Consider the following 14,185-nt stretch of genomic DNA (forward strand, 5'->3'; position numbering starts at 1 on the left):
GATTGACAAAATTACAAGTTGAAATACAATGACGCCAACGCGTTCATCCTTTTTCACTTCCACCTCTTCATCTGACATCCAACCATGGCTATCGTACCTTCAGAACCTGGCATGACAGAGGATCTACAGCTCGCCAATTCGGTAGCTGCCAGTGATCCTGCGAAAGCAGAACAATTATATCGGTCTATATTGAGTCGACAGGCAGGTGAATGACCTCATCATCTTATTTGGACGTTACTGAATGAACAGCGGATGAAGATGATCTTAGGGATCAAGAACAAGCTCTTATCAAACTCGGTGCTTTGTACAGAGATCATGAGTAAGTTCTTGGTTTCATATACTGAGCTGACAATGGAGTAAAGCTCAAGAACTTGCTCAATTGGTGGTAGACTCCAGAACGTTCATGTCACAAATCGCAAAGGCCAAAACAGCGAAGCTCAGTATGTTCAACCTTCATCATGAAGACATTGAAAGAGTAGCTTAATATCAGTCCGTACTATGATCGACTACTTTCCTCCTTCTTCTCGAGAACTGCAGATGCAAGTGACGAGGGATAATATCGCTTGGGCGCGAGAAGAGAAAAGAGTGTTTCTCAGACAATCTCTTGAAATCAAACTCATAGGATTGTGAGATCTTCTCCATCTCTGGAATTAGAGATTGTTCTGACCCTACAAAGACAAATCGACGCACAGGATTATAGAGTGGCTCTCAGTGCTACAGACGTATTACTCAAAGAACTCAAACAATTAGACGACAAAATCATCCTGACCGAAGTTTACATCTTAGAGTCCAGAGCCGCTCATGCGATACAAAATCTACCACGAGCAAAGGTAAGTCTAATTCTTGGAGAAGTGATATATGCAAGAGTGGAGACTGATACTGATCAAAGACCGCTCTTGTCTCAGCACGAACCGCAGCTAATTCGGTCTATTGTCCTCCTCTTCTTCAGGCTACCTTGGATTTACAAAGTGGCGCACTCAACGCCGATGATAAAGATTACAAAACCGCTTACTCGTACTTTTTCGAAGCGTTTGAAGGCTTTACCCAAACGGACGATAAAGACCCAAGAGCTCTAAGAGCTTTGAAGTACATGTTATTGTGTAAGATCATGATGAGTCTGGTGGGTTCATCTTTTGAACGTTGACTGAACTCGTGAGCTGACGTGTAGCCTGATGACGTTGCTCCCTTGATGTTGCTCAAATCGGCTGTCTCATACCAAGGCAAAGATCTCGATGCGATGAAAGCTACTGCTGTGGCATTGAAAGAACGCAGCTTGGACATGTTCAAAGCGGCTTTGAAAGATTATCAAGAGCGTGAGCGCACCGTTTCATTCAAATGGGATCAAGCTGACGATCAGAACTTCAACAAGATCCGCTTATCCGTACACATCTCTCCATTTTGTATGACACTCTGCTAGAGCAGAATTTGATCCGGGTGATAGAACCTTACTCGTCCGTGGAGCTATCTTGGGTGGCACAAGAAGTCGGACAAAGTTCACAGATTGTGGAAGAGAAGTGCGTAGTTGATCCACCTGGTGTATCCTCAAGAAATCTCCGTACTCGGCTGACCCTCAGACTCAGTCAGATGATCCTCGACAAAGTCTTTTATGGGGTGATCAACGAATCTATCGGTACACTGGAGGTTTATGACGAGCCGGAAGAGGATGTGCGTTGTTTCCTATATGCCAAAACAACGAGCTCACCATCAGCCCATGTACTCCACCGCACTCGACACGCTCAAACAAATGGGCGAAGTCGTCAAGAGTCTGTACGACAAAGTGAGCATTCAGAGCATTTGCTTGGCTTTCGCTGACGACAAGGCCTCTGGACTAGCCTAGAGGATGCATTGCATTATGCCTGTCAAGAGTTCTCAGACAACTGGGCGCTGCTCATGTGCCTGTGAGATGAGTATTGTACAAAAGGGTATCATGATCAGTCATCTAATTCTCGCTTCTTTGTCAGCATTTCTTTCATCTCACATCTGAGATTGAATGTGAGGTACACTCACGGGATCCTGAATATCGTAATCTCTCCTTGTTTGAAATACCGCCTGTTCTCTTCATCTATCAACACCAAGTTGAGGTAGTATCGAACCGAAAACTTCTTGTTGACATCTCTAAAAGTCGGTGTGAGTTCAAAGCCTCCGAGGAATAATCGAATGGGTATAGTCTCCCCTCTGACGGGAGCTCCATCCATGATTTCAAATTTGGTGATGGTCTCTGATTCGTTGTACTGATTCGGAGCTGATCCAGTCGTCTCCCGTCGGATGATAGACAATTCCATATGTTTTATTTTGATCCGAACTAGGAGGAAATATATTTTGCCGACAATGACGTCTTTCAGGTGGTATCTGATTCAGTGAGCAAGATCCCATGAATGCATTACATATCAGTAGAAAAGGACCCACTTGGCTTTGTTATACTCGAATTCGATATGTAGACAATCTTCGATACCCACTTCCATCTTGATAGTCGTTGTGGAATCTTGTGGCATGCGATAACTGTGTACCCATATTTCACGTTCTTTAATCACTTCGCCCATTCGTCTTTGTAGTGTGACTCGGATGTAGTATCTGCAGTCAGACATATCCTAGCCAAGCAAACCCACGCGGTGAACTTGGAAAAGTGCACCAAGCCGTTGAGAGTGGAGTGGATGTGAGGAAACTTACCGTAACTTGACGTTGATACCAGAATACGACTCGTATTGCTTTTCCACGTTCTTGAAAGTGAAATCATATGACTGAGCTTGTCGCATCTCTCCCGCCGAAGCTAACTCCTGCGCCATGGACACAAATTCGTAATGATTCCCTCTGTCGTAGAATAGTTCTATATCGTCAGTCTCATCTCTGAGTTGCCTCTGACATATCCACGATGCTCAATACAAGAATCAGCTAAGTGATTATAAGTGAAGTGAAGGAGCTCAAGTGAGATAGAAGGAGTCAAGAGGAGACATACCAATAGACCCGATCAACTCTATCCGTATCCCATCATGTTGGAACTTCTTTCCATCTTTGACTCGTACATGAACCTGTGATCAGCTCATCTGGATGAACAAGACCTCATACGGCAGCTTTAGGCACAAACACTTAGACTTACCTGCCCTACAACACTCTCCCCGTCGTAGTACACGGGACACATCTCTTTCTTCTCTTTCTCACTTTTGACTTCCACTTGTTTCCTGTCATCTTCCCCTTGAAGGCGGATCTCCACGTCCACTGGTTGAGAAGCGAAAGAGAAGAAGGACGTCATCCCTTAACAGCTTTCCGATTACTTCTTTTCTATTTCAAAAGGTTTTCTTCTTCTCTTGATGTATCCACCACTATGATGCTTGTGGTGATGTTATGGGTGGTGATATAGGTAAGATATGCAGGTTGAGAAGAGTGGAATGGGTGTTCTAAGCGGTGAACCTGTAATCGACCGTGGGAAAATCTCCTCCCCATACAAAGTCGGCTTCGGACCGTCCTCTACGTCTCTTGGCGAAGAACCATCATGGAAAGTACCATCATACACGCTGTCGAATGGACTCCTATAGGGTGATCTCTATCTTTCCTGTGTTGTATTGATGCGCTGACCTATAGACAAACGTCCAATCAACTCATTTTATACCATCCCTTGTCTCATGCACTCCAAGTCCAACCCCGCCCTGCACTTCCCACTACTCCGGGTCCTTCGAACACCCCTCTCCTCTTACCTTACAATGAACCCTTACCTGAAATTGTATCACATCGTGTCTGTCCCTATTGCTCTCAATCTCTACCTACGACTCCACCCACTCGTTCTCGACCTCTGAGCACGGGATCAGCCGCTTCTGACATTCCTCATGGTCCTGCGTATTTCCGGATACTGGAACGAGCTCATGAGGGTTCACGACCTTCTTCACCTACTCCAACATCAGAGAGAAGGTTTCGATCCATTACTCCGACAGACCAAGGTAGTAACGTTGACGTTCCTGCTAAAGGATACTATGAGAGGTTTTTCAAAGAAGAAGGTCGCTTGGGTATAGGAGCGGAAGGTAGCGTTTATCTCGCTACACATGTCATAGGTGGTAATGTCCTTGGTGAGTCTCTCCAGCTTTAATTAGAATCTTACTGAATGATGAGGAACATATGCAGTGAAAAAGATAGCCGTGGGGACATCAAAAGAATATTTGGTTAGAATGCTACATGAAGTACGCCTTTTGGAAACATTACGACATCCAAATATCATTCCTTATCATCATTCATGGATGGATCTAACCTCTTTTTCTAGGTCAGCTCACCGAACAGTGCCAATTTTCATGAGCTGATGTTCAGTTTTGGACCACCTATCATGGCCTTACACATCTTAATGATGTATGCCACAGCTGGTAATTTGGATGGTTTCCTCTTAAACCGCGCTCATGCCACTCAACCTGCTCGTCCGGACCTTTCTGCGGGAGATATCATGGATGGTGCTTCTATAGGTCAATTACCTAGAGAAGAAAGGATCAAAGCTTTCAAAAAGAGAAGACAAAGTGGGACATCACACAAGAGTTCAGAGACCAGGGGTGTGCTTCTATTACGTTTGGAAGAAGTGGCAAAGTTATTCGGAGATGTAGTGGATGGATTAGCTTTTTTGGTAAGCTTTGCCATCCAGAATTCCTGATCAAAGCTGAGATATAGCATGCTAATTCCGTACTTCATTTAGACCTCAAATGCTCCAATGTGCTTTTACATTGGGAAGAGGGTAAACTCATGTTAGTTCTGAATAAAGTTGATATTTCTGAACTGATCGGTAGTCCAAAAGCTATGATATCCGATTTTGGTACTTCACAAGAAATGTTACGAGGGAAACGTGAACGTACAGGACATACTGGTACCATGGAATACATGGTCAGTTCTCTTCTTCCTAGCTTCAGTATAGATTCACTGAGAACGTTTGTCCTTGTACTCATCCGTAGGCACCGGAAACACTTGCTACGGATGCTTTAGGCCATTGGCGTCCATCTGACTCTCACGCCGACATGTGGTCCCTCGGTATGATCCTACATAAACTTCTTTTCCTTCAATTACCATACTCGGACACGGAAGATTTTGATAATCTCAAGAGACAAATTCTACATTACCAAGGGTGGGTTTAACAACCATTTTCTGAGATTACAAATTCTGATGAACAGATTCATCCCCGATTCAGAACTGGTGGCATTGTGCGAACGTCGTCACATTCCTAGAGATTTGTTGTTATTACTAAGCAAATTGGTACATGTCGTCCCTGAAGCAAGACCATCTGCTGAGAAAGTCCGAACTGGACTGAAAGGATTGGTACGTAACTACCAAGTTCATATCATTGCTGTCCCTCTGAAGTCCTCGTCGCCATTTCTAGCGATACCCAGGAAGATTCAGGACAATGAGATCGTGACTTGGAAACTCAACTTACACCAGCGCCCCGCGATGGCTGCATCAGGGAAGAACAGTCTAGTAGCACGTTCTGCCAGAATGTTCAGTAATGTCACTGAATTGAATGATGAATCTCATCCTTCTCCAAACAATTCTTCCAGAGTGAGTTCCATATCCAAATTGTCATACATGCTAAAGGAGTAGGAATGGATAAATCCTGTATCTCTCGACAGACCCATCTTAGCTCTTCCTTCTCCTGAAAGAGAACTTGAACCTCACTTCTCCCACCCTGCATCACTTTGGAGTAAACGTTATCTCTGGTCCAACGCTAGATTACTACTATTATTACTTAAAGTAAGCTGATTTTTCGCAAATGAGATCAAGCTGAAGTGAAAGATACTTTCACTCCAACCTCAGATCAGTCATATCAGACTTCCTATACCACTATTGATTATCCTGATATGTTTAACAATGTGTGATCTCAAATTTTCTCTTCCCTTCTTAGGCATGTCAAGTTTCATCCATGTTGTCATCATGTTCATGTATTTCAATCAACCAAATGGAATGGGTGATATTTCCCAGCGGTCGTATGCGGAATTGTGAATGTTGTAACTTAATTTGAAATAAGCAATGCATTGTTATTCTTTCATATTGCTTCAATCCTCTTTGATCCCTTCATTCCGACTCAAACCTATCTTCCAATATTTGCAGATCTATATCTGATGACACGTAACGTGGTAGATATCAAAGAGCCATGCAACACACACGAAGAATTCTCACTCAAAGGACTATATTTTTTCATTCATGACACCGTCCAAAACATCTTTAACAATTATCAAATCTTCATCACCCGTACGCCAATTACTAACGGCAATCCTCACCGCCCCAAGACCTCTCCAAACGGTGGAACTGACATACATCTTACCAGTCGAATTGATCTTCTCTGTTAATCTCCGTGCGGAAGTAGGATCAGAAGGTGGGTATGTGGAATTGGGTGAACCTCGAAAGAGGACTATGTTGAGTGGCACTATTTGATCTTTTATCTGATCATCCTTTCCTGCCCCTGTAGATTTATCTTGATTTTCAGACTGATCTCCATGAAAACCTGGTGAGATTATGGGGTTGAGGAGCTCGTAGAAATCAGATTGAATGAGAAGTCGAGCGACATTTTGAGCGAAAGAAACGTTACGTCGGATGATATCTATTTCTCAGCATCTCTCGTTCGTGCTCTTAGAAATTGGTCAAGTCCTGTTTGATGCATCGAACATAGATTGCAAGAGGCAGAGAGTTCAGGTAAGGAAGTGCGGAATGGTATGAGAGGAAAGGAAGAAAGTGAGGGAAATACTTACCTACGTAACCCTCTCTACCTAGAGAAAGAAGAGAAGCAAGTAAAGGAAGAGCTCTAAATCGACGTGAATTTTCTATCCCCATATATAATGGACTGGGAATGTCTAAATCCCCTGTTGAGAGATAAGCTGGACCTTGACCGGTTGGAGGAGCTAGGACGTTGGTCAGTAAAGAGGGAGTTCGGGTGTAAAAAAGGCCAGTGTCATATGGGACCTGTTTTGTTAGTCGAAGGGGGAATGCTACTGTATTACTCACGTTGAGCCATTTATGTCCTGTCTGTCAGCCACGAGCCCATAAAATAAGAGGTATAGCTCAATCTTCTACCGTGGGAAGTTGGATATGGTTCAGTGGGAAGATATCCTGATACAGGGGTTCAGCTTTTGGGAAGGAGGATAAGCGCGCTCGAGTGGGTAGAAGGATAACATACTTACCGTCCAGTGTCAGACTATCAGCTTGATCAATCCCCTCGACCAAATGTCGCAATTCCGGGACGACCCCTGCAAAACCTCCGAAAGCTATTCCGTTACCTCATAAAGTCCTATGATCAGAAAAGTGAGAAGCTCACCACCATCCACATGAAGCCAAGCATCATATCTTTTACATATCCTACCCACCTCTGAAAGTCCTTGACCAAATCCACCCGTATTGACCTCTCCTAGTCCGTATGTCACTATGACTCCTCTTCCGACTTCTCGCTCCTCTTTCAATTTCTTCTCCAAGACTTCCAAATCAATAGCCAGCTCATCGTCTTGTCTTGGTGCCAGTTGTTGTACGACCTCTGGTCCTGCTCCTAACCCGACCAAGGCTGCCGCTTTGAGGATCGAGAAGTGAGGATGAAGACCGAGGATTATGATTGGTGGTCCAGTCAGATTTGGTACAGAGGGCGGACCTCTCTGAGCGAGTGAATACCCGGGAGGAAGATACTTATAATTGGCATAAAGATGATCTCTCGCACATGCTGATTTATCAGTAAGGGAAGATTGGATAGTGAACCTAAGACTGACCCAATCCAAGAACATTGGATGCTGTAGCACCCGTCGTGATTGTCCTTCCTTGATATGCATCCCTAGATATGTGTAAAAGATCAAGTGCCAACTCTAAAGTTCTCGCTTCGATAGCCACACTGGCGGTGGTATTGGGCATATACACTTGCACATTCTCATCGTAAGAGCTCAACAGCATATCTGTCAACTGAGCGGCGGGGGTGACACCACCAACTACGAATCCAAAATATCGAGGGCCATTTTGAGCTTGTAATATACCTGGAAGGACGGAAGAGAAGAGGTGTTGCATGGTGCTGTCTGTTCCCCTACCTTCCTCCGGGAGTGTCTCAGGAAGAGAAGAGAGGGCAGTGGAAATGGCGTCCCGGCTGGGAAGGATGGAGGTGTGTGAGAGAGTAGTATTTCTGTGAAGTATATGGGATACAACGGTGGATAAACCCATTTCGAACTCGTGTTGATCTTGAGAGGACATGGTGTGAGATTGTTCTCGAGATAGATGCAAGGCAAGCATTCAAGCAACTTTTTGGAGACGCAATCGAGTCCGGCAATAGCGGAGCCCCACTGTCTTCTGTAATAGGCATGTGCCCTTGCTCGATGTTGGCGCGCCTAACTACGCACGAGACTCGGTGGCTTCCGCCTCGATGCAAGGAGCCAAGAAGTTGTTTCTAGACTATGACTGGATGACAAACCGAGACGACATTATGACTTCTAGGGAATCGATGACTGGTCCTGATGGTGCGAGTGGGAGTAATGTGACTCTAGAGTAGGTTCTCGCTCTCTCAGGAGTACATACAGTGATACAGACACTGACGTTCCAGATACACACTCCGAGTGGCGTGAGTCTTATTATTCGATGTCTCGCTTTGGGGCAAGACTCATACAGGTCGGGAGACACAGGTCATGGTGGCTGATTGAAAGATGTCTTCAATCACATATCGACCAGCGGGCTCTTCAACCCAAAGAGCCCGAAAAACCCATAACGCCCATGACCACACCCTCTCGACGGAGTAATGAAGGATCCACAAGCTTTTTCGCCTTTGACCTGGGGAGTCTGATGGGGAGAGACTCTTCGAAGAGCCCCAAATACCCAGAGAAACTATTGAAGATTATGGATGCTTCGCTCAAAAGAACTGCTATGGGTCAAGAGCCAAAGTGAGTTGACGTCAAGCTGAGGCTATAACGCCCGTGTCAGGATATCACTAGACATAGGTCATAACTTGTTAGATGGCGAGGGAGGCACGAGGTATAGAACGAAGTATTGTGCTCACACTCAGATTCTCGGACAACAGGTTTCGTCGTTCTGCCGCATCGTTTTGGGGATCCGTCTGGGCCGACAAAACCTTTCAACGTCAACAACGAGAATCTAGAAAGATTGAAGATCTCATTCTCGCTTTTGTCACCGCCTGCACTAAAGTGTTGAAGAAGGATGAAGAGCTAGCTGATGGGGCTTGGAAGTTTGAACTCAACACACAAATATCTCTCTTCCTTGAGCTCGTCTCGGACTCCCTCGCTTCCACCGGACAAACATCTCCAGAACTCGCCAGTAGAATAGAAAGTTACAGAGCGAGGCTAAAGCCCGAGCCCGAAAGAGTCAGCAGTGACAGGGGTCATGGAGAAAGCGACGTCATCAGCGTCAAGAGCTCTAGGAAAGGTAAAGAGAAAGAAGATGATATAAGGGGATGGCAGGTGGAGGAGGTAGCCAAGGTTTGGGGATTGACGGAGGAGACGATAGGGAAGAAATTGGCGGAATTGAAAGGGATATGTACAGAACAAGCTGCCCTGGAGGATCTCAAGGTGAGTCTTTCACACGCTGCTATGTCTGCGCCCTCTCTCACGCCTTCTTCTCATGTCATGCATGGTGGGTTTCATGAGAAAATTGACTAGCAGTCTTGTCTGAAGAGACTCAACACCGACAACCCCTTCCCTTATGGTCCCTCTGATTTCTCGGAACCATCTCGCTGGACCTCATACAGATCACTAGAAGTCTCGTCCCTCTCTCAAATGATGCTCCTCATGATGCAAGCCAACCCTTCCCTCACACAGTCCACTACCGATCGCGATCGTGACCGGCTATCTTCTAGCGACCTCGCCTCTCGAGTCGATAATCTTCGCCTCGATGCACCGCCCATATCCTTCGTTTTTATTCCTCCAGATCCCCGACACGCATATCGAGAGTTGCTCGAAAGATTACTCGACTTTGACCTCGAGGTGTTGAAGACTTTACCCGAAGATGAGGATGTTAGTCTGGGAGTCTTGACTCCGGATCATGTGGCGTTGCTGAGTGAATGTGCGATACGTTGGAGACTGCCTGCTAGTTTTCGAGTTTGGTCGTTTCTTGACGCTATGGTAGAGCGGTGCGAGCAGGGGGCAGTGCCGGCGGCTTGTGTATTGGAGGCGGGTGCTATAGTGGATAAAGTCCGGCTGGATGCTCCAGAGGATACTTGGGCTATATCAGATGTGAGTCTACTTCTTCCATGAATCATAATGACTCAGTCACTCCCCCGTTTCTATCGACAATGACCTCTCCGTGCTAGAATCCTCGGATGCGAACCGAGTTGTAGAGCTGTGAGAACATGGACTGATACTTCAGCGCGAGGGATGGCAGCAAGCGCTCGTCCGACGGAACATCTGTCTTTACTCTGCAGCCCAAGTCGCTCTCGAGTACTCGGGTTACCATTCACCTGACTTCATGGAAGCCGTCACAGATTACCTCGCACTCGAGTCTCGCGACATCAGTCATTCGGAGTTGCAGCGTTTATCGGACAAAATCATAGATGGCATACGAATGCAAGCGTACGAGAGTTATGTGGCACATGCAACCGAGAGGATTGAGCATTGCGGAGGTAAGACGAAGGAGTTTGCTCTTGCAATGGCCGTCTGGATAGAGAAGGAGGCGAAAAAGTTGAGTAAAAAATTTGGGGATAGTCTTAACGAGTGAGCCCATCACATCTTCTGTTCCGACTCACTGGCTTGGTGACGAGCCTTGGAAGTAATGCTGACCGTCAGCAAAGTCGACATCGTTCCTCTGGTCCTGCAACAACATCTCCGTCTCTGGTTCCAAGACCTTGAAGATGCTATGGTATCGAACCCCCACCAATCTTCCACTTCCAATCACGTCAACGAAGATCTGATGGAAGAATCCTTCATCGTATATCGGAAGGCACAAAAACTCATAGAGATGGCTGAAGCTTTCGCCGTCCCAGGCGATCCTGCTCATTATCCCCTCGCACCTCTTTTCGAACTTACTATCCGACAGTGGATCGATCAGACTGCACTCAAAACGCGCATGTGGGCTGATCAGGCATTATCAGTGGACACTTTTGAGCCGACATCGGAGAACGGTCCTTCGTCCAGTGTTACAGATTTGTTCGAGTCGTTCAGGAGCGCAGCGAGATTTCTTATGGAGCTCAAATGGCCTGATGAGAAGCAGTTGGCGATGTTCGCCACTAGGTTGGCCAAGGTGAGTGACGGCTTCGCATTGTGAAGTGCACGACGGCGGTTCAGAACGCTATGGTGCAAGAAGTTTGTGTGATTCGGAGCTGATATGACAGATCTTCAGCTTGTCTATAAATGATTATTGCAACAAGATGGAACAATTGTTTGCTCGGGATATGTCACAAGGGGAGGTAGTGCAACCTGCTCAGACGGCCGCGAAACAGAAGGCTTGGATCGAAAAAGCCAAATCTACACTAGCATCTTTACAAGGAGAACGGAAGATACAACCATTTTTCAACTTTACTCCTGCTGTGAGTTCCATACTAATTCTCCGATCATCTCCTCACTTTTACTTCTGAGCCTTTGAAAGTCTGCTTGAGGGCAACTATCATGTCCGCGAGAAGACGTCAGAGAGTCGAGCTGATCATCAGTCTTGCGTCAAGCTGAACAACATCGAAGCCGCTCGCCAACAACTCGACATGTTATATGCCGACCTGCGTGTCGATGATCTCGCAGCATATGATCTTTCTCCTCCCCTTCACCCCAATCAACAAATCTATCTTTTCACAGTCAAAATTGTCCTCGCTGAAGGATTATCAATGGACGGTAGTACAAAAGCTCCAGACTCATTCGTGATCCTTTCGGACGAACATGGGAATCGATACGCCAAGACACGCACGATATACGACGATACGGATCCGAGATGGGATGAGACTTTTGATATTCCTGTCCAAGGGACTGCGTGGTTCATGGCCACGGTACGACACCGTGCCGCGGTTGGTAAACATGATCTACTCGGAAGGACGTATTTGCGATTGGACCCCAGTCAACATCAAGATCTGATCACCAGCGATGTACTACTTCCATTAGATACTCGGGGACATGTATTATTGAGAGTGTCAATGGAGGGAGAGAGGGATGATATTCAATTCCATTTTGGTCGAGCTTTCAGATGGCTCAAAAGGACTGAATCGGATATGGTTCGAACCTTTGTAGACAAGGTACTTTCCCCTGAGCCTCCACAACCTCCGACGATTCTTCTTGTGATAAGTCATAGAGAGATGATGGCTGATCACAACAGATGACTCCAGTCCTTCGTCATGCTCTTTCTCGTCAAACTATCAAGTCCGTCCTCAAACCACACACCTCCCTCACTCCAGCTTTACCGAGAGATTATAACGAAGCACTAGGTAAACTCTCTGCGGCATATCGAACAGCCTTAGCTTCCTCCTCACTCGTTCCGACCACCACAGACGGTCCTCTCATCCCTCCAGTTGCTGAGAGAAAACGTCCCCCGACCGACGCCGAAACAGAATCCGCCATTCATCCCTTATTTGACTACTTGGACGCCAACAATCACACTCTCGCTTCTACGTTGAGTAAAGAAGCCATGCAAATGGTGATGGCCAAATTATGGAAACAGATATTGATGACTATTGAGAGTCTTATCGTCCCTCCTCTCAGCGATAAACCTTCGTCTATGCGAGAACTGAGTGATGGAGAATTGGATATAGCACTCAAGTGGTTGACTTTCCTCAGAGATTTCTTTTACGTCGGTGGGGATGAGAGTGGGGTACCATTGAGCGTTTTGCAAAATCAGAAGTTTAATGAAATTATGAGTGTTAGGATGTTGTATGATCTAGGAACTGATCATTTGATGGAGGTGAGTTGGTATTTTTCTTCCTTCACAACATACATTGTTTCCGAATCTCTTAGCAAGGGTCCATGTGGAGCAGTGAAAATCGGTCATGATCCTCAGAGTAGGGCGTATGAGTCAGTATACCTCTGCACAAGTAGATCGTGATGTTTGAAGCGAGGCGTATGATCCAGAATGGTTTGCACCGATCGGTCATGGGGTTCAGAAAAGGATGTATGAAGCCAGTATGGTCTGCCTCGATCGATCATGGCGACTCATGGTTGGATGAATGGTTTTTGGAGGATCAGGAGGGATGATTTAATGTGGAACAAGTACAGTACATTACTGATGAGTAGGAATGCGTCAGAGGGTTTCAATCAACTTTGAAATCCCGTCAAACGAGGAGAGGAAAGAGTATGATTTCTCAGAGGAATTTGGGTACCATAAGAGCTCGTAAGACTGCAAAGAGACAATTACCTCCAGCGGCGAATAGTTCAGAAATGATCATGCGGATTTTACGGATGCGGTGGGTTATGTTTCATCTGCCTTTTTACCCCGTATCTTCCTCTCTTTCGCCCGATCCACCTGTTTCTCTTTACAAGTCCCTCTCTGCTACGCGAACTCTCGTAGTGCTAATCCCCCCCCCCCCCCTTACCTCACGCCTACTCCGTCGGTCGTCGGATCGTCGGGAGCGGGCATGACTTGGATCTCAGGATTGGGTGAGAGAAAGATGTGCAGCTGATCACCAGCTCTGGAACACAAGAATTCCTAGCTCAACAACTACAAACCATGTCGGCTGTGAAACTGATTGACCCGAAGAAGAATCGAACGTTGACACGCGGTAGTCTGGGGCGATGACTCTCTGACTCTCTCCGTGTTCGCGTCGGATCATGGAGCGGTCGATCATGGAATCACGGATCACACGCTAGATTAGCCCGTTTGACGTCTCATGGGTCTAGTGGCGCACATGAAACAAGGGTTAGGGTATCGTTTCCAAGCAGTGGGGGGATCGTCTTATCGTTATAGTTACAGCGTTGTAGCATTGCTGCATTATTCTTTGACTTTGCTGCGTTGGAGATGATTGTTCCTAGTGTACAAGTGTAGGACATGCTTGTTGATAATGAGGATATACTCGTACTAATTTGAATGTTGTGTACTGATGTACCTTGGAAGGCCTATAGTGTAAGGTGGTTACTTGGTACACGGGCATTCCTCCAATGTACCAATGTGGTTCCTTGGAATAAGTAGTCGATCGAAGGAATGATCCGCCGCGGCCGTAAATTAGGCGCCCCCTTTTGCCCCTTCGACTACCCCCACATGCTCGTGCTCTCGATCGAGAAGTTTTACATACGACGTGTCTATCGCGATCTATCGGCTGTCAGTCGTTCCATGCTCCATGCCCATGCTCCACTAC

General features: G+C 46.2%; 6 protein-coding genes across 6 annotated transcripts; 4 read left to right on the top strand and 2 right to left on the bottom strand.

Annotated features, from left to right (window-relative positions):
• Positions 1-111: 111 nt before the first annotated feature.
• On the top strand, positions 112-1,837 carry TREMEDRAFT_44537 (uncharacterized protein; the record flags this gene model as incomplete). Its single annotated transcript, XM_007005304.1, has 10 exons — positions 112-205; positions 250-319; positions 358-440; positions 491-626; positions 677-830; positions 890-1,120; positions 1,169-1,313; positions 1,358-1,514; positions 1,575-1,665; positions 1,709-1,837. The coding sequence occupies 10 exons, from the start codon at positions 112-114 to the stop codon at positions 1,835-1,837; spliced, it is 1,290 nt and encodes a 429-aa protein (XP_007005366.1).
• Positions 1,838-2,003: 166 nt separating this feature from the next.
• On the bottom strand, positions 2,004-3,247 carry TREMEDRAFT_31826 (uncharacterized protein; the record flags this gene model as incomplete). The annotated part of the gene is made up of 5 exons (XM_007005238.1): positions 2,004-2,349; positions 2,407-2,571; positions 2,668-2,824; positions 2,954-3,026; positions 3,095-3,247. 5 exons carry the CDS (start codon positions 3,245-3,247, stop codon positions 2,004-2,006), a joined length of 894 nt encoding a protein of 297 aa, XP_007005300.1.
• Positions 3,248-3,580: 333 nt separating this feature from the next.
• On the top strand, positions 3,581-5,556 carry TREMEDRAFT_32011 (uncharacterized protein; the record flags this gene model as incomplete). The annotated part of the gene is made up of 7 exons (XM_007005256.1): positions 3,581-4,055; positions 4,099-4,246; positions 4,291-4,594; positions 4,639-4,712; positions 4,755-4,848; positions 4,917-5,086; positions 5,133-5,556. Coding segments are annotated over 7 exons (1,689 nt in total), but the record flags the coding sequence as incomplete, so codon positions are not given.
• Positions 5,557-6,127: 571 nt separating this feature from the next.
• Positions 6,128-8,172, bottom strand: TREMEDRAFT_74152 (uncharacterized protein; the record flags this gene model as incomplete). The annotated part of the gene is made up of 6 exons (XM_007005518.1): positions 6,128-6,553; positions 6,702-6,912; positions 6,955-6,971; positions 7,131-7,214; positions 7,265-7,657; positions 7,704-8,172. The coding sequence occupies 6 exons, from the start codon at positions 8,170-8,172 to the stop codon at positions 6,141-6,143; spliced, it is 1,587 nt and encodes a 528-aa protein (XP_007005580.1). The 3' UTR covers positions 6,128-6,140.
• Positions 8,173-8,374: 202 nt separating this feature from the next.
• Positions 8,375-9,378, top strand: TREMEDRAFT_57202 (uncharacterized protein; the record flags this gene model as incomplete). The annotated part of the gene is made up of 4 exons (XM_007005328.1): positions 8,375-8,463; positions 8,519-8,536; positions 8,619-8,852; positions 8,975-9,378. Coding segments are annotated over exons 1-4 (715 nt in total), but the record flags the coding sequence as incomplete, so codon positions are not given.
• A 325-nt stretch (positions 9,379-9,703) lies between these two features.
• Positions 9,704-13,837, top strand: TREMEDRAFT_39631 (uncharacterized protein; the record flags this gene model as incomplete). Its single annotated transcript, XM_007005283.1, has 8 exons — positions 9,704-10,157; positions 10,291-10,634; positions 10,707-11,160; positions 11,252-11,446; positions 11,567-12,136; positions 12,217-12,798; positions 13,128-13,297; positions 13,521-13,837. Coding segments are annotated over 8 exons (2,878 nt in total), but the record flags the coding sequence as incomplete, so codon positions are not given.
• Between the last annotated feature and the right edge of the window lie 348 nt (positions 13,838-14,185).

The sequence above is a fragment of the Tremella mesenterica genome (assembly GCF_000271645.1).
Source record: "Tremella mesenterica DSM 1558 unplaced genomic scaffold TREMEscaffold_7, whole genome shotgun sequence".
Taxonomy (NCBI): domain Eukaryota; kingdom Fungi; phylum Basidiomycota; class Tremellomycetes; order Tremellales; family Tremellaceae; genus Tremella; species Tremella mesenterica.